The 25334-nt window shown below is 40.5% G+C and overlaps 1 protein-coding gene across 1 annotated transcript in view; it reads right to left on the reverse strand.

The window, feature by feature from the left end:
- Positions 1–25334, reverse strand: part of LOC124606587 (facilitated trehalose transporter Tret1-like) — a 60136-nt gene that overhangs the window by 12375 nt on the left and 22427 nt on the right. Inside the window, exons 4-5 of the mRNA XM_047138573.1 lie at positions 22236–22541; positions 4070–4178 (exon numbers count right to left, since the gene is read on the reverse strand). Of these exons, the coding sequence (XP_046994529.1) occupies positions 4070–4178; positions 22236–22541 (415 nt within the window). The remainder of the gene's footprint in view (positions 1–4069; positions 4179–22235; positions 22542–25334) is intronic.

Here is a 25334-nt window from a genome sequence, read left to right on the forward strand (position 1 = left end):
TCTGTCGACACATCATAAACCACGATTTCATTGTTGGTTTTTATTTGGTTTTTGACCTCAGGACTATTACAGACCGATTTTTTCGATCCCCGTGGTACGACCTAGCCGTGGTGGACGACCTTACCTAACTCGGAGAGCCACAACTGTTGAATGCCCAACTTGTGCTGCTGTGCACACGGCACAGCGCGGTTGGTTTAATGTGCAACTCACGTCACAGCAGTCGATTTAGGATTCATCTGTCATTTGTGGGCGAACCGACTTACGTTACGACGCTTACGGAGCGACCTAGTGGGAAAACTTTTGTTATTTAACATCGGAAGTTCACTGAGGCTTTTTGCAGATGATGCTGTGGTGTATCGAGAGGTTGTAACAATGGAAAATTGTACTGGAATGCAGGAGGATCTGCAGCGAATTGACGCATGGTGCAGGGAATGGCATTTGAATTTCAATGTAGACAAGTGTAACGTGCTGCGAATACATAGAAAGATAGATCCCTTATCATTTAGCTACAAAATAGCAGGTCAGCAACTGGAAGCAGTTAATTCCATAAATTATCTGGGAGTACGCATTAGGAGTGATTTAAAATGGAATGATCACATAAAGTTGATCGTCGGTAAAGCAGATGCCAGACTGAGATTCATTGGAAGAATCCTAAGGAAATGCAATCCGAAAACAAAGGAAGTAGGTTACAGTACGCTTGTTCGCCCACTGCTTGAATATTTCTCAGCCGTGTGGTATCCGTACCAGATAGGGTTGATAGAAGAGGTAGAAAAGATCCAACGGAGAGCAGCACGCCTCGTTACAGGATCATTTAGTAATCGCGAAAGCGTTACGGAGATGATAGATAAACTCCAGTGGAAGACTCTGCAGGAGAGACGCTCAGTAGCTCGGTACGGGCTTTTGTTAAAGTTTCGAGAACATACCCTCACCGAAGAGTCAAGCAGTATATTGCTCTCTCCTACGTATATCTCGCGAAGAGACCATGAGGATAAAATCAGAGAGATTAGAGCCCACAAAGAGGCATACCGACAATCCTTCTTTCCACGAACAATACGAGACTGGAATAGAAGGGAGAACCGAAAGAGGTACTCAGGGTACCCTCCGCCACACACCGTCAGGTGGCTTGCTGTGTATGGGTGTAGATGTAGATATTTTTTGTTTCGTTTTTATATGTATACGGTTTCTCCCTTCTTCAATAAATTTCCATTAACATTTGACGCCATTCTGAACAATAGTTCTTTTTTTTTACAGAGTTTTGATCACACAGTACATATCGAATACTTGTATAAAATATTGCACATTGCACACATATATTTCTGTGTTACATACATGCAGTTTCACAGGCAGAACACAGGCAAACTGATTCTTGTTTCTCCAATGTTTTGCCTATCGAAAATATTTTATGGTCTCTGATAAGAAGTGGCGATACAGATAAAACCCAACTAACCGATCAATACAGAAAACAACAGATAAGTAACGATACTTCAAAATTAGCTGTGTTGTCTGTAGGTACGGCAATAAACATTACTCATACGTGACTTTCATCGCGCTTATAGTACTTTGTCAACCTTCAGTTGACGAAGTATCAGCTGAACCAAAGATTCCTTGACAGGATCGATATTCCTGAAGCAGGAAACTCTTTGAACACAAGTAACATTTGCAGCTTGGTTGAGTTGATCAGCGATTCTGACGAAAGCTGCCGCTTATGTGGAAAGGCAGATATAACCATAAAGAATGAGCCGACCATCTTCCGGGTGACAGCGGGAAAGACAGGAGCTATTCCAGACGAACTGTACTACAAGCAGCGGATAACAAAATTTCTATTACTCCTATACACGTCCCGTGAAACGAATTGAACATTGCAGTAATTTGTGGTATCAGTTAAAATTATGGTAGAATTTTGATTACTTTATTTCCGCGGTTTTTAATGTGTACAAAACATGTGCAGTTAATGGGTTAACGATTGCACTTGACAATGGCTGTACAGCAGTAACGTCGTACTACCAAAATAAAAATAGAATGGAAATGAGAAACTGCCAATGATGGAAACTTGTTTGTTTTGAGAAGTTTATCACAGCTAGTTGCAACTAAACTACGTGATTCACGAAATAACCTATTTCAAAATCAAAGATTTGTATGGCTGAGTGTCTTGAAGTACACTAGTGGCCATTAAAATTGCTACACCACGAAGATGACGTGCTACTGACGCGAAATTTAACCGACAGGAAGAAGATACTGTGATATGCAAATGATTAGCTTTTCAGAACATTCACACAAGGTTGGCGTCAATGGCAACACCTAAAACGTGCTGACATGTTGAAAGTTTCCAACCGATTTCTTATACACAAACAGCAGTTGATCGGCGTTGCCTGGTGAAACTTTGTTGTGATGCCTCGTGTAAGGAGGAGGAATGCGTACCATCACGTTTCCGGCTTTGATAATGATTGGATTGTAGCCTATCGCGATTGCGGTTTATCGTATCGCGATATTGCTGCTCGCGTTGGTCGAGATCCAATGACTGTTAGCAGCATATGGAATCGTTGGGTTCAGGAGGGTAATACGGAACGCCGTGCTGGATCCCAACGGCCTCGTATCACTAGTAGTCGAGATGACTGGCATCTTGTCCGCATGGTTGTAACGGATCGTGCAGGCACGTCTCAATCCCTGAGTCAACAGATGGGGACGTTTGCAGGACAACAACCATCTGCACGAACCTGGGTGCACGAATGGGAAAACGTAATTTTTTCGGATTAATTCAGGTTCTGTTTACAGCATCATGATGGTCGCAGCCGTGTTTGGTGACATCGCGATGAACGGACGTTGTAAGCGTTTTATTCGTCATCGCCATACTGGCGTATCACCCGGAGTAATGGTATGGGGTGCCATTGGTTACACGTCTCCGTCACCTCTTGTTCGCATTGACAGCACTTTCAACAGTGGACGTTACATTTCAGATGTGTTACGACCCGTGGCTCTACCCTTCATTCGATCTCTGCGAAACCCTACATTTCCGCAGGATAATGCACGACCGCATGTTGCAGGTCCTGTACGGGCCTTTCTGGATACAGAAAATGTTCGACTGCTGCCCTGGCCAGCACATTCTCCAGATCTCTCACCAACTGAAAACGTCTGGTCAGTGGTGGCCGAGCAACTGGCTCGTCACAATACGCCAGTCACTACTCTTGGTGAACAGTGGTATCGTATTGAAGCTGCATGGGCAGCTGTACCTGTACACACCATCCAAGCTCTGTTTGAATCAATGTCCAGGCGTATCAAGGCCGGTATTACGGCCAGAGGTGGTAGTTCTGGGTACTGATTTCACAGGATCTATGCACCCAAATTGCGAGAAAATGTAATCACATGTCATTTCCAGTATAATATATTTGTCCAATGAATACCCGTTTATCATTTGCATTTCTTCTTGGTGTAGCAATTTTAATGGCCAGTAGTGTAACTGCTATTATAGGCTGAATGGTCCTTTCGTATTTAAGTCAGACAAAACTGTCGGCTTTCGTGTATATTTCTGGAAAATAACATTTCAGACACGTTAATAAACTGCACAGAAGTAATGACGTAGCGTTCGTTCATAACGAATTTTTTTTCGTATCCTTATCCTGATAAAAATACAAACTTGGGAACATTTTAGTGTAGACAGGGAAGTGTTGCAGTGACCGCGTATTACCGTAATCTGTATTCTACACAGGAGACTAACTGCTAGAGCTTTAATAGTGTAACACAATGCCTGCTTATTTCAGTTTTGGTGAATGGATACCGTGAGGCAGCAATCAGACAGATGCACTGCGCTAAAGAACGAAGCCGAAAACCGGTATTTAACTAATTAATAGTCCCGGACGGTTAGCTTAATTTACTAACATGCATAAATTGCTTTATGATACATTTCAAATTAATGAGAGTTTCAATTCTCATTCGTTGAACGTTGTCTATTGAAACCGCTGTTTCAGCTGTTTCAGTTGATATACCTTGTCTACGTGCAAAAGATGTGTAGGCTTTTTCTGGACTCTAACAATGAGCGTGTGTAGTGATCAGAGGTAGAGGTAGAAGAACAAACCTGCGGTGTAGGTGACGATGTAGAAGACGAGGGCAGTGAGTGGCAGCCAGTCGATGTCCTCGACGCTTTTCCCTGTGTCACTCAGGTAGAAATACACAGCCAAAACAGTCTGAAAAGTAAATGCACGGTAAAAGGGTTAGTAAAACATCAAAGATATCTGACAGGACTGTTGCACAACAACACTGAATGCTCTTTTAACACTCTATAAAATTCGCTAATCGTCGTAATGAGATGAGAATTCTGCAAGAAATGATTCAAAAAGACATGCATAAGTTGATTATATTAACACAGAATCACAGAAGAAGAAAATTCGAGTATTCCAAACGGAATAAGTGAACGTGATTAGTGACTTTTAGAAGTGATGTCATGTGATTGGTGCTCTACGGTGCGAAACGGCGAGATCATCAACGCTCTTACATGGAACACGAGGGGCGTTCCGAAGAAAGTTTCATCATTGTTTTTGAAAGAGAAGATGGTACACTAGGTGACACAAACACCTTATGAGTCCACACTCGTCGATAGTTTAGTGACGGAAGAGGCGTCAGCGGAAGAGGAGTGACGCATGCGCAGAGCGCCGAAGAAGAGGAAACAACAGATCGGCGTGGCCGAAGTTATTCGAGTACCCCTCACGATGGCAGACAGACATGTGCTGACAATGTGGTCGCCAATGGAAGTGCGCGCTGTTATCCGCCATGAATGGGCATGTGGAAATTTGCTTTTGGCAATGATGTTTCAGCGTGAAAAACAATGACGAAACGTACTTTCGCAGCGTCCCTCGTACATAGAGAAGAAAGTGATGAAAATCTGTTGTTGTTGTTGTTGTGGTCTTCAGTCCTGAGACTGGTTTGATGCAGCTCTCCATGCTACTCTATCCTGTGCAAGCTGCTTCATCTCCCAGTACCTACTGCAACCTACATCCTTCTGAATCTGCTTAGTGTATTCACCTCTTGGTCTCCCTCTACGATTTTTACCCTCCACGCTGCCCTCCAATGCTAAATTTGTGATCTCTTGATGCCTCAAAACATGTCCTACCAACCGATCCATGACAAAGCCGCGAGGTCTGAGCGTCAGCCACGGATTGCGCGGCCCCTCCCGCAGGAGGTTCGAGTTCTACCCCGCGCACGGGTGTGTGTGTGTTGTTCTCAGTTAGTATAAGTAGTGTGTAAGTCTACATACCGATGCCCTCAGCAGTTTGGCCCCTTAAGAATTCACACATTTGGCCATTTGGAGTGGGGAGGGGTCCGGGTGGCGCGAGCTGACACACGTCGTCGTGTTCTGCGGCCCTCCATGAACCATTCTGCACACACCCGTTACCCTGCCGAAACACTTCGTCCCACGTGAGTAGCATTTTCCCGAATGGATGTATCACACTCTCTCATGCGAATAAAGCGCCCTCTTTCAAACTCACTAATTTGATGGTACGGCTCACGCATACGTCTGTGGGGCATTCTGCACGTATGCTCAAGTCACACTGATCCGTTAGCTTCGGTCTCCAGCCACAACGAGAGCCGGAGGCACATTTTACCGGTAGGACCGCGATATCGATATTAACCTCGAACCTGCAGACCAACATGGTTCGAAAGCTATTATTTCTGAATAACATACTAATGTACATATCCTGTGAATATTGAAAGGTGGCTACACTGAGCCACAGTGCCAGAGATTGCGCCAAAGAGTATTATTCAGCCGCCTCCACTAGCAGTGCTTATTGAGAAGTAGCAGTAGGCAGTGCTTGTTGAGATGTAGCAGTGGTGAGTTGTTGTTGAGAAGTTCCCATGGAGAGCGCTTGTTCAGATGTTGTCGTATTGTTTTGATGGGCTAGACACCAGATATTGTTGGATTGGGGATGCTGTAATGATCAGAGTGTGCTTTTCGTCAATATTTATGAAGGTAAAAAATTCCTTTTTTTTATTATTTCAATGTCTTAAACAATAATGCCTCTTGGTCACAGGTTCAGTCAACAAAGCATCTGGCTCGTGTTCTTGTATTAGACTGTATTTCTGGTTTCTATGTGCAATTATAGTATTTCTGGTTTTTTTAAATTACTTCAGTATAAATGGTGTTTAAAATATCTGGTCTTATTGAGGAAGAACTGTGCCAGATGTGTACGTTGACTCACACTTCCACACACAGAACAGCTACACTTGTGTTTTGTTGTTTCATAGGTTTTATAGTTGCTGGGGAATTAATTAATTAATTGTGTTAATGGAAGTTTTCTTTCATTCTTTGTTGTTATTCTATGCAGTCAGATTGCGCACTAATACCAGTCAGGGCCAACCGGTTATGAGACTGCGTAACCGGACAGACAGCTACTAAAATTAAAAATATTTGCATTTTATCTAATTAAGCCCCCATGCACGTGGCGACCGCTGCTTCGGATCGCCCCTTGGAATTCTTTTGATAGTAAAAATAGCAGACAGCAGTATTGTTGTAGTAATTTGTAGTAATAGAATATTGCATGTGTAGATTTGCTAATTGAACATGTGTAGTTGTCTTGTCATTCTTCTAATGGTATTTTTGCAGAATTAAATTTTTGATGTCTTGTATACAGGTCTGACAATTTTGTGGAATTGTGAAGGTTTTAATTGTTCGTTAGATGTGTTTGTTGGGAAACATTTCGTGTGAATGGTATTGTTGGAGATAAAGTGTCATTGTGTGTAATTTTCGTACAGTGACGAGTTTTGTATGTTTTGTAAATGATTACGCGATCGATGAAAAAGGCAAAAATGATGGATAGTGAGAATGACGAAATTGTTAACATGGCGAACTCGCCAACACATGAGAATAGTATGATGAATAATGAAGTTGAAAACAATTTAATAAGTCGGGAAAATAGTCCGGAACCATTTCAAGATTTTTCACAATCAAAAAATTTTCAGAATACGAGATTAACGACAGAAGATTCTGGAATAGTATCGAACACAGATAGCTTTACAGCTATGACGAACGAAGCTGGTTTTGCGGGAAATGTTAGGGGCAAAAAGAATTTCGAACCAGTCAATGTGGAGCAGTTGATGAGTGCAATATTAAATTTGGGATCTGAATTAAAAACAGTGGGATCACGGTTAGACTCACAAATAGGAACAATTAAAACAGAGATGGAAACAATGGAACCACAGTTAGACTCACGAGTAGGGACATGTTTCAAAAACATGAAAGATGAATTAAAGAAAAAAATTAGACAAGAAGTACAACCGATTTTGAATGCTCACAATAATAGATTAATTTCAATAGAAATCAGACAAAAGGAACAGGATAGAGAACAGGAAGAAAGAGATCGCGCGATAGTACAAAAATTTTCAGAGTTAAATTTACAACGTGCACACGATAAGGAAGAAATATTTGAAAGAATCGAGGAATCCGTACCAAAGGTCAGAATAAATAACTTAACACAACAGTATGAACAATTAACTACTAAATGTGTCAATACTGAATCCCGAGTCGCGACACTTACGGAAGACGTAGATAAACAGAAAGGAAAAATAGGTGATTTATCGGAAAGAGTTGAGGAGATTGCATATAAATTGACAAGTCTTAGTTTAAATGGGGACAGAGATTCAGATGATACAGCTCCATTGCCATTTGCAGAAACCGAAGAGTACCAGAACATAAATAAACATGTTGAAAATCAGGGAAAATTTAATGAACGCGTTAAAAGGGAATTTGAGGCATTACGAAAGCAAGTCAAACAAATTGAAGGTGAAATCGTAGGAAAAGACAGCAGAAGAAATTTAGAATCACAGATAGCAGAGGGCTTTGAAGAAAATAATTTATTTCATTTACGAGATGCAAGAAGAGAGCGCCAGGCGCGCGAACTTGACAATAATCGACATTCGGACTGGGACAGACGCGGTAGGTCTTTGTCGCCACGAGGCGAAAACTTTGATTATAAACACTTTTTAACTGTTCGGAAATTTAAGATCTTTCGCAATTCTAAGAATGACATACATCCATGTTCATGGTTAGATCAATTTATGTACGCACTTCCACCAAATTGGCCACTAAGTCACAAACTGGAATTTATGTGTGGATATTTAGAAAACGAACCGGCGACGCGGATGCGCGCACTTATTAGAGATTGTAATAATCTAAATGATTTTTATCATGCATCTCTATCGGCATATTGGTCCGAAAACACGCAAGACAGAGTCAAACATAGTCTTATTATGCAGCGTAATTTTAAACAGTCTGAGTTCCGCACGCCAACAGAATACTTTGAAGACACAACTCGAAAGAATCAATTCCTGTCCAACCCTTATAGCCCGACTGAATTAATTCGCATTTGTTTAACTAAGCTGCCACGATCGATAAGACAAATTGCTTTAGCCGGAAGATGTAAAGACGACATTGAGACTTTTAAGACGTTGCTACAAGAACTTGAGTATGACAACGACGACGGGACTTCTTGTAATTTTTTCGGTAACAGTAATTACAATAGATTTTCAGAGAAAAGGCATAGTGATCGTAACGGACGTTATATAGGTAATTTTGAGAATGACAGACGAAACAGACAGGACAATAGATACCAGCCTTATGACAATAACAGACGTTCTAACAGAAATTACACAGACAGTTATAATAACGGTAGTTCCTACCGGAATGATCAATCATACGGAAACAGTAATCGGTATCATCAAGACAGAAATTATTCATACAATAATAGAAATTCTTACTACAGAAATAACCGGGGTTGTAGATCTAACAGTAATTTCAGAAGTGACAGTCGAAATTACACAAGAAGCAGTCATGCAGATAGACAGGAAAATAGAGATTTTTATAACAGACACAACCAAGAATTTACATCTAACAGACAGGAGGGACCTAATTGGCATCCTCCGCGTGACAGAAATTCCGAGAGACAAGTGCAAATCGTAGAAATTGATCCGCGAAATGACGCGAATAATCAAAGACGTGACGCAGGCAATCGACAATGACTTGTAGCTTCGGCTTCTGGCATCAATATAGACGGTTCAGAAAGTAATGACTCTACGACTTTACACTACGTACGCCTGGAAGACATGAGAGACATTTTGCTAGACGAAAAGAAAAATAATGTAGACGCATTTTTACATCCTGTTATTGAAGTATGTGTGGGTAAGAATAAGTTCACTGCAGTTTTAGATTCTGGGAGCCCATTGAATGTCATTAGTGAATCAGTTTTTCGTATATGTGTAAGAACTATTGCCTGTCCTGTGTTACCTGTTTCTAAAACTACAATTCGAGGCGCTATTTCTGGAAAAAGTGTGGAAGTCAAACAACAGACCAACTTAAATTTCATTTGTCAAGGATACGAATTTTCTACTAATTTTATTATTGTTCCATTACTCAGTACACAAATTATATTAGGTATGGAGTTTCTTAACACACATAAGGCAATTTTGAACTTTAAAGAAGGAAGTGTGAATTTGACTGTTGCCGGAATGCCGAAATGTTTGAAATTTTTCGAATGTTTAACAAGATTTGAATCAGATACAAAATGTTTAAGGTTTCTTACTTCTGATGTTTTCGCTGAGTATTATGACGACAATGTGTTCATTCATGACAACGACAATAGATACAGAGACGCGATGGATGATGTAACTAATAGCGAAGAATTAATTAATGAAAAGGTTAAGAAAGCTGAAGTGCCAGATGACGTTGCAAGAGAAGAACTGCACCAAATTTTGACTTCAAATGCTACAGTATTTAGTCATCACACAGGAACTATACAAGGCTTACAATATTTATTTAAAGTAAAAGAACACATACCATTTCGGGGGGGAAACGTACGCTATTCCTTTGGCTTACAGAGACAAGGTTAAGAGTGAACTTCAATACATGTTAGATCAAGGCATTATTGAGCTAGCAGTCAGTCCTTATACCAGCCCATTACACGTCGTTCTTAAAAAGGATGGGTCAATTCGTTTGGTTCTGGATTCCAGACAGATAAATAATATCATCATTCCTGAAACTGACCGTCCACAAAATCTTGATGAACTTCTTCAACATTTCCATGGAATTAAAGTTTTATCCACGATTGATATGCGCGCAAGTTTTTGGCAAATAGAACTCCACCCTGATTGTAGAAAATACACTGCCTTTTTAGCCTTTGGTAACTGTTATCAGTTTCGGAAATTACCGTTTGGACTTACTGTGTCTTCAGCAGCATTCATTCGTAGTTTAAACGAAATTTTACCTGTTCATCTTCGTGACAATATTACTTCATATGTTGACGATATTCTTATTGCTAAACGTTCTTGGAGTGAGCATAACAAAATTTTGGATTCATTATTACGTATTTTTGCAAGAGTTGGCATCACAGTGAACTTGGAAAAATCTGAATTTGGTCGTTCTCAGGTGAAATTTCTTGATCATATTGTTTCTACAGGAGGTATTCTTCCTGATCCAGAGAAACTAGACGCTATTCGTAATTATGCTGTTCCTACCACAAAACGTGTTGTTCGTAGTTTCCTTGGTGTCTGTAATTTTCTTAGACGCTTTGTTAAATTGGACGATTTGACCACACCTCGTTTATGTGAACTATCTGGAAAGAAATCTAATTGGTGTTGGGATGAGGAAGCTCAGTCAGAATTTGAACAACTTCGTCATGCTTTAGTTGCTGCTCCACTTCTTTCACATCCGGATTTATCTAAAGATTTTTGTTTGGCGACGGACTCATCATACAAAGGCCTAGGTGCACATTTATTTCATGAGAGAAGAAGACGGCGTTGTAGTACAGAAAACTATTGCATTTGGAAGTCGTGTTCTCTCTAAATCAGAAAAGAATTATTCGATTACGGAACTTGAAGCCTTGGCTGTTGTATGGGCTTTCACAAAATTTCGCATATTTTTGTATGGCAGACATACTAAGGTTTACACCGATCATCGAGCTCTGGAATTTCTTATGTCAACAAAATTAACACATGGAAGATTGTCACGATGGGCGCTGTATCTACAAGAATTTGACTTTAGTATTGTTTACATACAGGTTTCTTCGAGTATTATTGTTGATGCTTTATCACGTGCACCTATGGGTTTGAAACAAAGTGCTAAGGAGGACTGCAAAGAAAACAATTATTGTTTGATGTATATTCAAGGTGTTGCGTTTGAGAATTGTATTTCATGTTCGCTCTAGGACATCGCTAAGGAGCAAAATAAGGATCCAATCTGGAAGTACATTAAGGAGAAGTGGATGAGAAAGGAAAGCGTAGCGATCAGACAGTATTATTTACTTCGCAATGATATTCTTTTTAAACGAAAATCGGTCGACAACTCTGTTTGGTTAGTTTGCATTCCTGATGAGTGGGTTAATAAACTGATTTGGTACACACATTTCAGTTATGCACACTTTCGTCCCAGAAAATGCTTTCATAAATTACGAGAAAATTGCTACGTCAGTAATATGGAAAGACGTATTCGATCTGTTCTTGCCAAATGCAAATTATGTCAAAAGGCTAAGCCGCTAACTATTTCTCACAGAGCACCGTTGTTTCCTATCATTCCAGCGAAATTAAAGGAGATGGCTGCAGTCGATTTGTTCGGTCCAGTGGTTCGTTCTACTAATGGTTTTGCGTACATTTTAGTAGCAGTGGAATTGACATCAAAATATGTGTGTTTTACACCTTTACGCAAAGCAACAGCTCGTTCAGTATCTAACGCTTTCATCAAACATTTTCTTAAAGAGGTAGGTCATGTTGATAAGGTTATATCAGATAATGGATCACAGTTTCGCTCTAAGATTTGGCTTCCTACTCTACGGCGTCATAAGATTAAACCAATTTTCATTTCACTTTTTCACCCTCAATCTGACGCTTCAGAGAGAAGGATGAAGGAAATCAATAAATTGTGTCGACTTTATTGTCATCAGAATCACAGAACTTGGGATCAGTATCTTCATATTTTTCAAAACATTCTGAATGAACTCCCTAATGATTCAACTTCTTTACCGCCTATATTGATATTAAAGAATAAAGCACCGACAAATCGTATTTCTGAAATCGTTCCTTTTCCGCCTACACGGAAACTGCGGCATTCTGAAGTTGTCAACCTGGCGCTGCAAAATATTGCATCTGCGGCTGCTAGAAGAGAGAAATCAGCTAAACATCCTGGTCGTTTAAAAATCTTGTCAGTTGGTCAAAAGGTGTTAATTAAGTCTCACCGTTTGTCTCACAAAGGAAAAGGCTTGTGTCGCAAATTTTTTCTGCTTTATAACGGTCCATATAGGGTTCGCAAAATTATTCATGATAACACTGTCGAAGTAGAAACTCTTAAATCTCGGCGCTCTAAGGGAATACATCATATATCGAACGTTAAAATTTTTGTAGAATGACATACTTTCGAGAAACCAACAGTTATATGTAAACATACGGAGAGTACAAGGATACCACGCCGTGTTCCGGCGGCGGCACATACTCAAAGCAACAGTCAAGTCTGCGCGGCGCACAAGGCAGTCGTTGACCGCAAACAATTACTTCCTACGTCACGCGTACCTACAGCAGATCGAGCGCTCAGTGCGAATGCACTGACAGCTGTAAACAAATACACAGTCTAATTTCTCCGAATAAAATCAGTATAAAGCTATAGTGACTTGATAAATTATGTTATTAACGTTCAGTATTTTTCAGAATACGGTTGTATAAAATATTTAAGAACTTCAGGTAAATTCTGTGTGTGTCCGACGTTAAGAGGACTTGCTATCGAGAAATTTTCAGGAAGAATGTAATTTCGAAGAAGAAACTAATAAACTAAAAAGGTAACTATTAATTGAGTTTATTTTTCAGGTAACATATTTCCGCTTAGGTACGTACTTTAGACGCAATTTCCTGCTCGCGATTACGTGATTTACACTTTGTGCTAAATTTCGTGTTCTATGAATTTACTTGTGAAGCGACGTGCTTGCGTACATTTGCTGATTTTGACAATGTTTTATTAATGAACAGGATTGTTAATTATTTATATTATGCATCGCTTGGCTGCACTGCTTTTTCACTGATGTCACATTTTTTTATAATGTGCCTGCTGTGCCTATTTATTTAAATTATAATTGTCACCTGATTAGTTGTGCTGATATGGTTATGTATGTAAGTTATATTTTGTGATTTATCTGCTTGCGCCTTCATGTTTACTTATTAAGATTACATATGAACATTTATTTGCTTATGCTGATATGATGTTAATGACCTGTTTATTATGTAAGACATATATTTGCTGCTTTGCGTATGGATTTATACATTTCTGTTTGTTGTCATAACTACTCTTTAATTTGGTATATAGAAATGCTGATATACTGTGTACAAACATAGAGTTTAGGTCACACTATGGTATTAATTGTAGATTATTCGCTTGGCAGAGCCTAGTGGTAGGAATTGTGCTGCATCCAGTTGTTGACATTATGTTCTCTACTGGTATATTGTCTCGCTGTTGCATGTTTTGCTTACGCTCAGTGCTTTATATTTTAAGATAAGAAAATGAACTGCTATAATTCTACGAACGACATTGGTACAAGAAACTTCATTGAAGTCACATGAGCTGGAGGTTTCATGGAAGCTGTATAAATTTGTGCTAATAGGAAGGAAGCTAACGACATGACATACCAACACTATGTTTAGACCATTGATAGCTATTAGACTGCATTTTTCGTGAGCAATTGAAATAGCAAGTGACACTTGACACAAGAAATACTCCACATGTTTGCTTCTTTCTGTTTTGCCGTGATTCTTGAAGTGGTGTACACACTGTAAAAAATTGTTATCATACACACTCCGTACTCATACTTACTTACTGAAAGTTATTCGAACTAAAGGCTGTTAGAGGTCATGTATGCATTTCTTTTATTTTATGATGGACAAAGTAACCAAAATGTATTTTATAATTCACAATGAGTAGAAGATTTGGCTCAGGTGGACTACACAGAGGCTGTGTGTGGACATTGTGTCTTCGGATTGTATGGGATAATGAATTGAAGTTTGCACTAGAATTTTATCTGTACTTGTTCGAGGAGATTGACTAGAGAAAGAGTTGTTATGGAAGTGAAATGATATTGGCGATAAGGTTTATATGTATCGACGTATTGAAGAGGTATTATTGAGGTATTAAGATTATGTGATGATAATGATTATTGGAGTTTTGGTGGATAAGAGGTGAAGTAAGTGAGGAGCATTTTTTTTTTTTTTTTTTTTTTTTTGTTGGTCTATATGGAACAAGGAGGATGAAGATAGCAGACTAGTATAAATTGAAGTTTGCACTAGGATTTTGTCTGTACTTGTTCGAGGAGACTGACTAGAGGAAAGAGTTGCTATGGAAGTGAAATGATATTGGTAATAAGGTTTATATGTATCGATGTAAGAGGTATTATTGAAGTATTAAGATTATGTGATGATAATGATTATTGGAGTTTTGGTGGATAGGAGGTGAAGTAAGCGAGGAGCATTTGTTTTTTTTGTTTGTTGGTCTATATGGAACAAGGAGGATGAAGATAGCAGACTAGAACACTCGAGTAGAAGGAAGATTGTCTACACACACACTTTGTTAAATCAATAAGCAGTATATATATTTTTTTTTTTTTGGAGAGAGGAAGTAATTGCATATCTTGGCACACTGACAGTTGTTTAGCAACCGTACATTTTTATTTGGCTTGGCAAACATTGGTCTTGACATGATGACTACGATGTTGACTAACTATTATTGACTGTTATACACTGTTACCACTACTACTTGATACACAAATTGAACATAAAATTTTGGACAGAATTGCATTTACACAGTTAACACTATTCAATTACACAGTAGTACCTAAAGTGGATGAAGGATGAGTGAGTATGTTTTGTGTGTTTTCCTTTCCTAATCCCAAATAATTGGTACCGACCTATCTCCTAAATATTATTTTACTTGTTTGTTGTGGCTTGCACTGACACCCATAAATATTATAGGTTTACTGATATTTGTGTATTTGTAATATTTAATATGACAATTATCTGATATCATTTGTGTGTTTCTTATAATTTGTATGTTTAGTGTAAGAGCATTGATAATAATTTTGTAAAAGCAATTGTGTGTGCCTTCAAACTGTTGTTCGTGCTTGCACCTATTCAACATTGCTGGGTGCCACTTGGAAATGTTTAATTTCTACTGATAAACTCTGATGAACTCTCTGATTAGTGATAGTGAATATTATGGACTGTTACTTGCACCTGTTCCACAATGCTGGGTGCCACTGGTGGAACTGCTTCTACTGAAATAATGTCACTTGTTGGTGTCTGCACCTGTTCAACATTGCTGGGTGCCACTGATGGAACTGTTTCTACTGACATAATGTCACTTGTTGGTTTCTGCACCTGTTCAACATTACTGGATGCCACTGATGGAACTGCTTCTACTGAAATAATGTCACTTGTTGGTGTCTGTACCTGTCAACATTACTGGGTGCCACTGATGACTGCTTCTACTGACATAATGTCACTTGTTGGTGTCTGCACCTGCTCGACATTACTGGGTGCCACTGATGGAACTGTTTCTACTGAAATAATGTCACTTGTTGGTGTCTGCACCTGTTCAACAATGCTGGGTCTCCACTGATGAAGAGCTTCTACTGAAATAATGTCACTTGTTGGTGTCTGCACCTGCTTGACATTGCTGGGTGCCACTGTTGGAGCTGTTTGAATACTGCTGATGAAATTTTATGAGACTGCTATTTGCAGCTGTTAATCATTGCTGGGTGCTACTGTTGGAACTGTCAACTACTCTGAGGAGTCCTACTTGTTTATTGAACTATTGAAAGGGTTTTATGTGAATATTTGTATAAACTGATTTTTTGTGTATTTACTGTTTATGAAATGTTATGAAACTCTTACCTATACTTATTCGTCATTGCTGACGCTATTGATTGAATTTTTTAACCACATGATACTTGTGTAAACTATTATGTAAAATCACATGTATGCAAGCATTTGTATTCCTTACTGTATTTTATATATTAGGATATGGAAATGTCAGTGCAAAGCCAAAATTTTATCTAGTTATGTGATATTTAATTATTAATATTATCTTTTATTTCTGTCTGTGTTTCTTTTGGACGAATTTGGTGGTATTTTCACCACCAATGCTGGCAAAAATACCATCAAATTCTGGCCCGTGGAGGAGGGGCATATGAAAGGTGGTTACACTGAGCCACAGCGCCAGAGATTGCGCCAAAGAGTATTATTCAGCCGCCTCCACTGGCAGTGCTTATTGAGAAGTAGCAGTAGGCAGTGCTTGTTGAGATGTAGCAGTGGTGAGTCGTTGTTGAGAAGTTCCCATGGAGAGTACTTGTTCAGATGTTGTCATATTGTTTTGATGGGCTAGACACCAGATATTGTTGGATTGGGGATGCTGTAATGATCAGAGTGTGCTTTTCGTCAATATTTATGAAGGTAAAAAATTCCTTTTTTTAATTATTTCAACGTCTTAAACAATAATGCCTCTTGGTCACAGGTTCAGTCAACAAAGCATCTGGCTCGTGTTCTTGTATTAGACTGTATTCCTGGTTTCTATGTGCAATTATAGTATTTCTGGTTTTTTTTAATTACTTCAGTATAAATGGTGTTTAAAATATCTGGTCTTATTGAGGAAGAACTGTGCCAGATGTGTACGTTGACTCACACTTCCACACACAGAACAGCTACACTTGTGTTTTGTTGTTTCATAGGTTTTATAGTTGCTGGGGACTTAATTAATTAATTGTGCTAATGGAAGTTTTCTTTCATTCTTTGTTGTTATTCTATGCAGTCAGATTGCGTACTAATACCAGTCAGGGCCAACCGGTTATGAGACTGCGTAACCGGACAGACAGCTACTAAAATTAAAAATATTTGCATTTTATCTAATTAAGCCCCCATGCACGAGAAGATTCCAGGTTCGAATCCTGGCAGGGTCGCCACCTTTCAATATGAATGTCCCGTATGTAGTAGTTCAAGGTGTTCTTTTTTTTCTGAACACGAGTGTATACAGAATGCTCAGTAATAGGTCCGCTAAATGTATCAGAAGAAGTTCGATAGCTGAATTAAAATTCAGTCACATAAACACCTGATGAAATGTTACTCAAGGAATACAGGATACAATAACATAGTGTTCAAAGTGTCAATATTGTTGGTTCGGTTCGCGTGTCCGAAATTTGAAGCTACGCAAGATAGACAGAGTCGAAGCAAGATCACACAAGTTCACAGACGGGACTAGACTCTCATGAATACTCTACTTGAGAACAGAAAAAAATGATAATAGGGTTGCTACAGAGTGTGGCTCGTCCTGCATGCATACAGTCACACATGCGACTTGCGTAATATGTCAAATTTTATCTCACCCCGCCTATGCTCCTGGCGTGGTACCCACAGACTTTTTTTACCAGATGAAGATACCATTGCGTAGCAGGCATTCATTGTGTAGCATTCTCGTTGACGATGACGGGATTTCGCAGATGAAACGTTTCCTCAACAGAATGCTAGCATCTACAGCCAGTGTCCCCTCTAAGTCACGAATCGTTGGGAAAAATGTGTCGTATTGAAGGTTGACTATCTAGAGGGTGATCAGCAATATCGCCAGGTTTCATGGACACAGCTCGATTTTTTTTTCCTTTTTTCAAGCGGTAAGTAAAACTTGATCACCAGCCCTCGTAAGTGCACACCAAACGAGACAGTGAAAATCCGCTCATATATAGCAACATCGACAAGTTCATTTGATGAACCCTCAATACTTTTTCTGTGCTAACCTCTTCGTATCAGTTATTATCCTAAATGTTCGAAAAGGTGGCTACGATTGAAAGGGAAACAGATCGTTGCGGGGGGGAAAAAAACGGGAAATTTTTATCGCAGTGACACTCTGCGACAACCTTCATTTGACGTTTCGGTCCCTCTGCTGGGATCTTGTTCAGAATTCCACTTACTGGCTGAACACTGTCTGAAAATAGTGGCGCGTTCACTGATAAAAAGCCATTTTGCCATGTACGGCCACACTAGGGAAAAGAGTTACATAAATTTCATAAGTTCCAAGACTTTCTAAACAGCACTCGTCCACTAATAAGCTTCACCTTGGAGATTGAGATCGGTCTCCCGTTTTTAAATGTGTTGATCTACAGAAGACCTGACAATACTGTAGTACACAGAACATGTTTAGTAGGCCGACCACTACAAACAGATCTCTGAACGACGACGGCATATTCAGTCAAAATCTTTCGTAATAGTGATATAAGGAATGAATTTACAAGGTTAAAGATTTTTTCCGACCTGTAATCAACGTGTGTGACCTTTTCCACACTGTGGAGGTTTAGGAAGCTACTTACAGTTGTGCAAAAGTATATGTCGACTGATACGACAACAAAGAACGCGTTAAAGAGCACAAACACTACAGACGTTTAAGACAAAATATGAAATCAGTGGCAAAGTGTGGATTTTAAGAATAGAGGGCTACACGTGATAGCCAAAAACACAGAAGGAAAGTCTGTGAAGCAGTCGAAAAATCGAAGAATGTGACCAATTTTAATAGAGAGGACTGTTACAGGCTTCCATCTGTATGGCTTCCCGGTATTCCGGAAGTAAACACACTGACATGGAGAGCGAGGACCGTAAAGAGCAGTAAAGAAACAAACGATGTGGCGGAACGACAATTATATTTCCTTTTTTAAGTATGTGGCTACAACGTTTACGCAATGACGGCGGGCCACCAATAGTATCCTGAACATTTTTGTCCAAGATCTCCTCTTCTCGAAAAAAAAAGCTAAGGAAAAGAGCCTTGGCGAACATGGCACTGTCTTTCGACAGAGTTCCGCCTGCCAGCGACACTTGTGGAATTCTGTAGAAGTTTAAAGAGAGAGTTCTAAATGTCGAGCACTGAAGAATTGCGAGAGAGAGTATGACGCTACCTAACGACTCAGATCTTGTCATCAGTGACAACGGCCACGAAACCTGCCTGGTAAACTGTCGAATACTTTGAGAGATGGTAGCAAACATCAAAACAAGAGGGAAATTTCAACGAAGAAGGGCTATAAAATGCATACCTTAAGAGCTAAGAGCACTTGTTCGGTAGAAGAGATGTGTTTCTCAGTAGCGAAGATGAAGAAATGCCCACAGCTCTAAAGGTATGCTTTTTGGAGACCATGTTTATTCTCATTTTTTCTTGTTTTGATGGTTTTATTTATTTATTTATTTACTCGTCAAGTTCCGTAGGACCAAATTAAGGAGCAAACCTGCAAGGTCATGGAACGTGTCAGTACATGAAATTACAACATAAACGTAATAACAGATATAAATAATTGTTCATGAACTTTAAAAAAAAAGTCAGTCCTTAAGTTTAAGTACACGCTATCAGCAATACAATAAAAATCAGCTTAATTTTTCAAGGAACTCCTCGACAGAATAGAAGGAATGACCCACGAGAAAACCCTTCAGTTTCGATCTGAAAGCGCGTGGATTACTGCTAAGATTTTTGAATTCGAGTGGCAGCTTATTGAAAATGGATGCAGCAGTATACTGCACATCTTTTTGAACAAGAGGTTTTTTTGAACAAGAGGTTTGATTTCTGCCGAGTGTTAACCGAGTGAAAGCTGCTTATTCTTGGGAATAAACTAATATTAGTAACAAGAAACGACAATAAGGAATATACGTATTGAGAGGCCAATGTCAAAATACCCAGACTCGTGAGCAGAGGTCGAAAAGAGGTTCGTGAACTAACACCACTTATTGCCCGAACCGCCCGTTTCTGAGCCAAAAATATCCTTTTAGAATGGGAAGAGTTACCCCACAATATAATACCATACGACAATAGCGAATGAAAATAAACAAAGTAGACTAATTTTCGTGTCGAACGATCACTCACTTCTGATAGCGTTCGAATAGTAAAAATGGCGGTAGATCCTGAACGTGGGCTTTCCACGACAGGTTACTATCTAATTGAACACCCACAAATTTGAACTGTTCAGCTTCACTAATCATATGCCCATTCTGTGAAATTAAAACCTCAGGTTTTGTTGAATTGTGTGTTAGAAACTGTAAAAACTGAGTTTTACTGTGACTTAGCGTTAGTTTATTTTCTACAAGCCATGAACTGAAGTCACGTGCTGTACTATTTGAAACCGAGCCAATGTTACACACGACATCCTTTACTACCAAGCTAGTGTCATCAGCAAACAGAAATATTTTAAAGTTACCCGTAATACTAGAGGGCATGTCATTTATACAGGGTGTTACAAAAAGGTACGGCCAAACTGTCAGGAAACATTTCTCACAGACAAAGAAAGAAAATATGTTATGTGGACATGTGTCCGGAAACGCTTACTTTTCATATTAGAGCTCGTTTTATTACTTCTCTTCAAGTCACATTTATCATGGAATGGAAACCCACAGCAACAGAACGTGCCAGCGTGACTTCAAACACTTTGTTACAGGAAATGTTCAAAATGTCCTCTGTTAGCGAGGACACATGCATCCACCCTCCGTCGCATGGAATCCTTGATGCGCTGATGCAGCCCTGGAGAATGACGTATTGTGTCACAGCCGTCCACAATACGAGCACGAAGAGTACATTTGGGACCGGGGTTGCGTAGACAAGAGCTTTCAAATGCCCCTATAAATGAAAGTCAAGAGGGTTGAGGTCAGGAGAGCGTGGAGGCCATCGAATTGGTCCGCCTCTAACAATCCATCGGTCACCGAATCTGTTGTTGAGAAGCGTACGAACACTTCGACTGAAATGTGCAGGAGCTCCATCGTGCATGAACCACATGTTGTATCGTACTTGTAAAGGCACATGTTCTAGCAGCACAGGTAGAGTATCCCGTATGAAATCATGATAACGTGCTCCACTGAGCGTAGATGGAAGAATATGGCGCCCAATCAAGACATCACCAACAATGCCTGCCCAAACTTTCACAGAAAATCTGTGTTGATGACGTGATTGCACAATTGCGTGCGGATTCTCGTCAGCCGACATATGTTGATTGTGAAAATTTACAATTTGATCACGTTGGAATGAAGCCTCATCCGTAAAGAGAACATTTGCACTAAAATGAGGCTTGACACATTGTTGGATGAACCATTCGCAGGAGTGTACCCGTGGAGGCCAATCTGCTGCTGATAGTGCCTGCAGACGCTGTACATGGTACGGAAACAACTGGTTCTCCCGTAGCACTCTCCATACAGTGACGTGGTCATCGTTACCTTGCACAGCAGTAACTTCTCTGACGCTGACATTAGGGTTATCGTCAACTGCACGAAGAATTGCCTCGTCTATTGCACGTGTCCTCGTCGTTCTAGGTCTTCCCCAGTCGCGAGTCATCGGCTGGAATGTTCCGTGCTCCCTAAGACGCCGATCAATTGCTTCGAACGTCTTCCTGTCGGGACACCTTCGTTCTGGAAATCTGTCTCGATACAAACGTACCGCGCCACTGCTATTGCCCCGTGCTAATCCATACATCAAATTTGATGTTTGGAAACATTGCACTGACTGCAAAATCACGTTCGTGATGAACACTAACCTGTTGATGCTACGTACTGATGTGCTTGATGTTAGTACTGTAGAGCAATCAGTCGCATGTCAACACAAGCACCGAAGTCAACACTACCTTCCTTCAATTGGGCCAACTGGCGGTGAATCGAGGAAGTACAGTACATACTGAGGAAACTAAAATGAGCTCTAACATGTAAATTAAGCGTTTCTGGACACATGTCCACATAACATCTTTTCTCTATTTGTGTGTCAGGAATGTTTCCTGAAAGTTTGGGCGTACCTTTTTGTAACTCCCTGTATAAATAAGGAACTGGAGTGGCCCCAACACTGATCCCTGCGGCACCCCTCACTTGACAGTACCCCACTCAGACCCCATATCACACCCATTCTCAACATTGTGAATAATGACCTTCTGCTGCCTGTTACTAAAGTAAGAGGTCAACAAATTGTGAGCTACTCCCCGTATTCCGTAATGGTCCAACTTCTGGAGAAATGTTTTGTGATCAACACAATCAAATGCCTGAGTTAAATCAAAAAATATGCCAAGCGTTCGAAACCTTTTGTTTAACCTTCTCTCAAAGTATTGACTCTTTTTAACATGCTATATAGATTATGAGTATTCTTTAGGATATGAAGTCGGTGCACCACTTCTGTAGGACGTATCATAAGAATCGGATGTACGGTCATAGTAATGAGATATTTCTGAGAGGCGAGTCCTCACCAGGGCGACGGACATGACGGTGGAGGAGAAGATGAGCAGCGGTCTGCGGCCCAGGCGGTCCACCAGGAAGGGCGTGACGCACGACTCGAGCAGCATGGCGCCGTTGACGATGATGGGCGCCACCCGGCTGTCCTCGCCGCCAGCGGCGTCGAAGATGTTCTGGCTGTAGAAGAACACCGCGTTGATGCCGGCCAGCTGCTCGGCGCAGACCACGCCCAGCGAGATGGCCAGCGCCCGGCGGCACCTGCGGGACCGGAACAGGTCCAGCGCGGAGGCCTCGTTCACCTTGGAGTCCTCCACAGCTTTCTGTGAGCAGAAACCACCACACCGTCCAAGTCAGCAGGCCTCGACACCAAATGGCGTGCTTCAAGTTTGGAGCTTCCTCATCTACAAGACCGCATCAGAAACTAATCTATATCTTACTGTTAAAAAGAATGCCACAGTGCAATTTCGAAACACACATGCAGGACAGAGATACTCCTGACCCCATTCCTGGTACCTACAGGGTTTGTTTAAAAGCGTAACGTTTTCCAGCTATTGAAAAACAAGCGATCTCCTCATTTACATGTTTACCTATCACAGAGAACGGCCTTGCCGCAGTGATAATACTGGTTCCCGTCAGATCACCGAAGTTAAGCGCTGGCGGGCTTGGCTAGCACTTGGATGCGTCACCGTCCGGGTCTGCTGAGTGCTGTTGGCAAGTGGGGCGCTTTCATCCCTTGTGAGGCCAACTGAGGAGCTACCTGATTGAAAAGTAGTGGCACCAGACACCAAAAATGACAGTGGCCAGGAGTGTGGTGTTGTGACCACATGTTCATCCGTATCCAATGACGGCTCATGGCTGAGGATGACATGGCGGCCGGTCGGTGCCGTTGGGCCTTCAAGACCTGTCTGGATGGTGTTTTTCTTTTACCTGCCACGTTGCTTGGGACCAGATGAGTCAAAAATTTTTGACCATGGAATGTGTCAGTGGATTGTTTACAGACTGATTATTAGAAAAATTATGGACAAAAAGAACTAAAGGTGAAAACAGTACAAAATGTGGGAGAGTATAAATACGAATAATGCATTGAAGACTTGTGGATTATCACTTAATTCTTATTTAGTTCTGTGGAAAACTTGCTATAAGAGGAAACTATTGAATCGTGCACACTATTCTGTACAATAATAAAGCAAGTCTGCCGGCCGCTGTGGCCGAGCGGTTCTAGGCGCTTCAGTCAGGAACCGCGCGGCCGCTACGGTCACAGGTTCGAATCCTGCCTCGGGCATAGATGTGTGTGATGTCCTTAGGATTAAATGGTTCTAAGTCTAGGGGACTGATGACCTCAGATGTTAAGTCCCATAGTGCTCAGAACCATTTGAACCAATAAAGCAAGTCTTACTCACGTGAAAATCGTTTTTACATCTAGAGGTCACTGAACGAACGTTGCAGTTTCTTCTAGGTGAGGCAATATTGTCAACTACAAATCCCATGATGGTTATGATGACGATGATGTGTGTGAGTGTGTGTATGGAATCCCGTGGCACCTGAACAACGGTCTTGGCCATCATGAAGTTCGCGAAATGACACCTCAGATCTACCTGATATCTCTTTCTTTGGCTGAGAATATTGTTGGTGAGAGCACAGCCAAAATATGGTACCACAAGAAACCATGAAGTTAAAGTAATAAAAGTAAACAAGCCTTTGCGCTTAAGTATCAGTCAAAGTGGAGATTACTCTTGTAGTGCAGACAATAGCATTCAGCTTCTGCAGATACTCTTGAACGTGGTATTTGCAAGTAGGCTTTCTGTCTACCCTCAGTTCTAATAATTCAATACGATTGACTTCATTGCCTGTTTGACCACCTTCTGACAGTACAACTTCGCTCTTACAGGAGTTCCGTGAGTACGCATTACGTGTTGTTGCACCTAAGTCGTAATCTTTTCTCTGAGAACCACATCCTGACTTACCCTATCAGCTGCGTCAGTTACAATACATTCAACATCTTTCACAATAACAATTGTGTCATCGGCAAAGGGAGAAGCTGTTTACGTGGGAAAAGAAGGAGCAACGTGGCAAGACATTCGTCGGAGGACGAAGAAATTATTTGTGGTTTCCTGCCTCTGGCATAGTCATGTACTTGGAAGTAGCCTATCAGTATCGCTATCTAACGGCTTGACAGAAAATCATAAGAATCTTGGCCTTAAGTTAAATCAGTAAACGGATTAAATCCGTCTGTCCAGACCCTCTGTGACCCTATGGCATTGAAACGGAAGATAACGGAAAAAAGGCAGAAATACTAAATATATTTTTCGAAAACTATTCCACCGAGAGATGATGCAGTCTAGTGATCTATCGTTACAATCATTTAAAATGAATAGGAATGATAGAAGAGTCGAATGAAAATTCTCAATTTGCAAAGGCGACCGTTGCTGCATATTTGCTACGAAACGACATTACAATACCATGCAGAAAGAATTTAAACTTTTAGATGACAATAAGGAGCAAAAAATTACAACGATCAACAGATGGCAAGTGTTCTGCAATGTTATGAGGTGAATGATGACTTAATTGTAGCTATGAGGAAGGTAGTTGCCAGGAAAAGATCCATCAGTTATATCGTAAGTGAAATTCCCCCACGACAAAGGTCACTTACAAATACTCTTCTCAACAAATTCTTAAATACTGCACATCCCACTACGATCATTAGTGAATCATACTCACAGAATTGAAGGAGAGCGTATGAAGAACTGCACACTACTTCACAGAAAACCTCAAGAATTTCCGTGGGGTACGCCATAAGAAAAGCTTACAGTGTTGCGGAGAGCTTCATTGTGGAAAAGTCTTAAGCATGAGTATAGAAATGTTTTATTTCCTCGGAAGTGTACAGATGTGCACAGATACGAACTGACAATTTTTCTTGGCCTGGATTGAACTAGAAGGAGGGTAAGTGATTTTGGGACACCATTTACTGGTCGCCATACAGTGTACTGTAAATTGTGGACTGCAGATGATAATGTGGTTACACTAATTCAATGTATTTATGTGAAAGACCATTTTTGGATTATAAAACTACATAATTCATGATTATGTGACAACTTGAGTGCAAAACTCTGTGA

This window comes from Schistocerca americana, chromosome 3 (assembly GCF_021461395.2).
Source record: "Schistocerca americana isolate TAMUIC-IGC-003095 chromosome 3, iqSchAmer2.1, whole genome shotgun sequence".
NCBI classification, from domain to species: domain Eukaryota; kingdom Metazoa; phylum Arthropoda; class Insecta; order Orthoptera; family Acrididae; genus Schistocerca; species Schistocerca americana.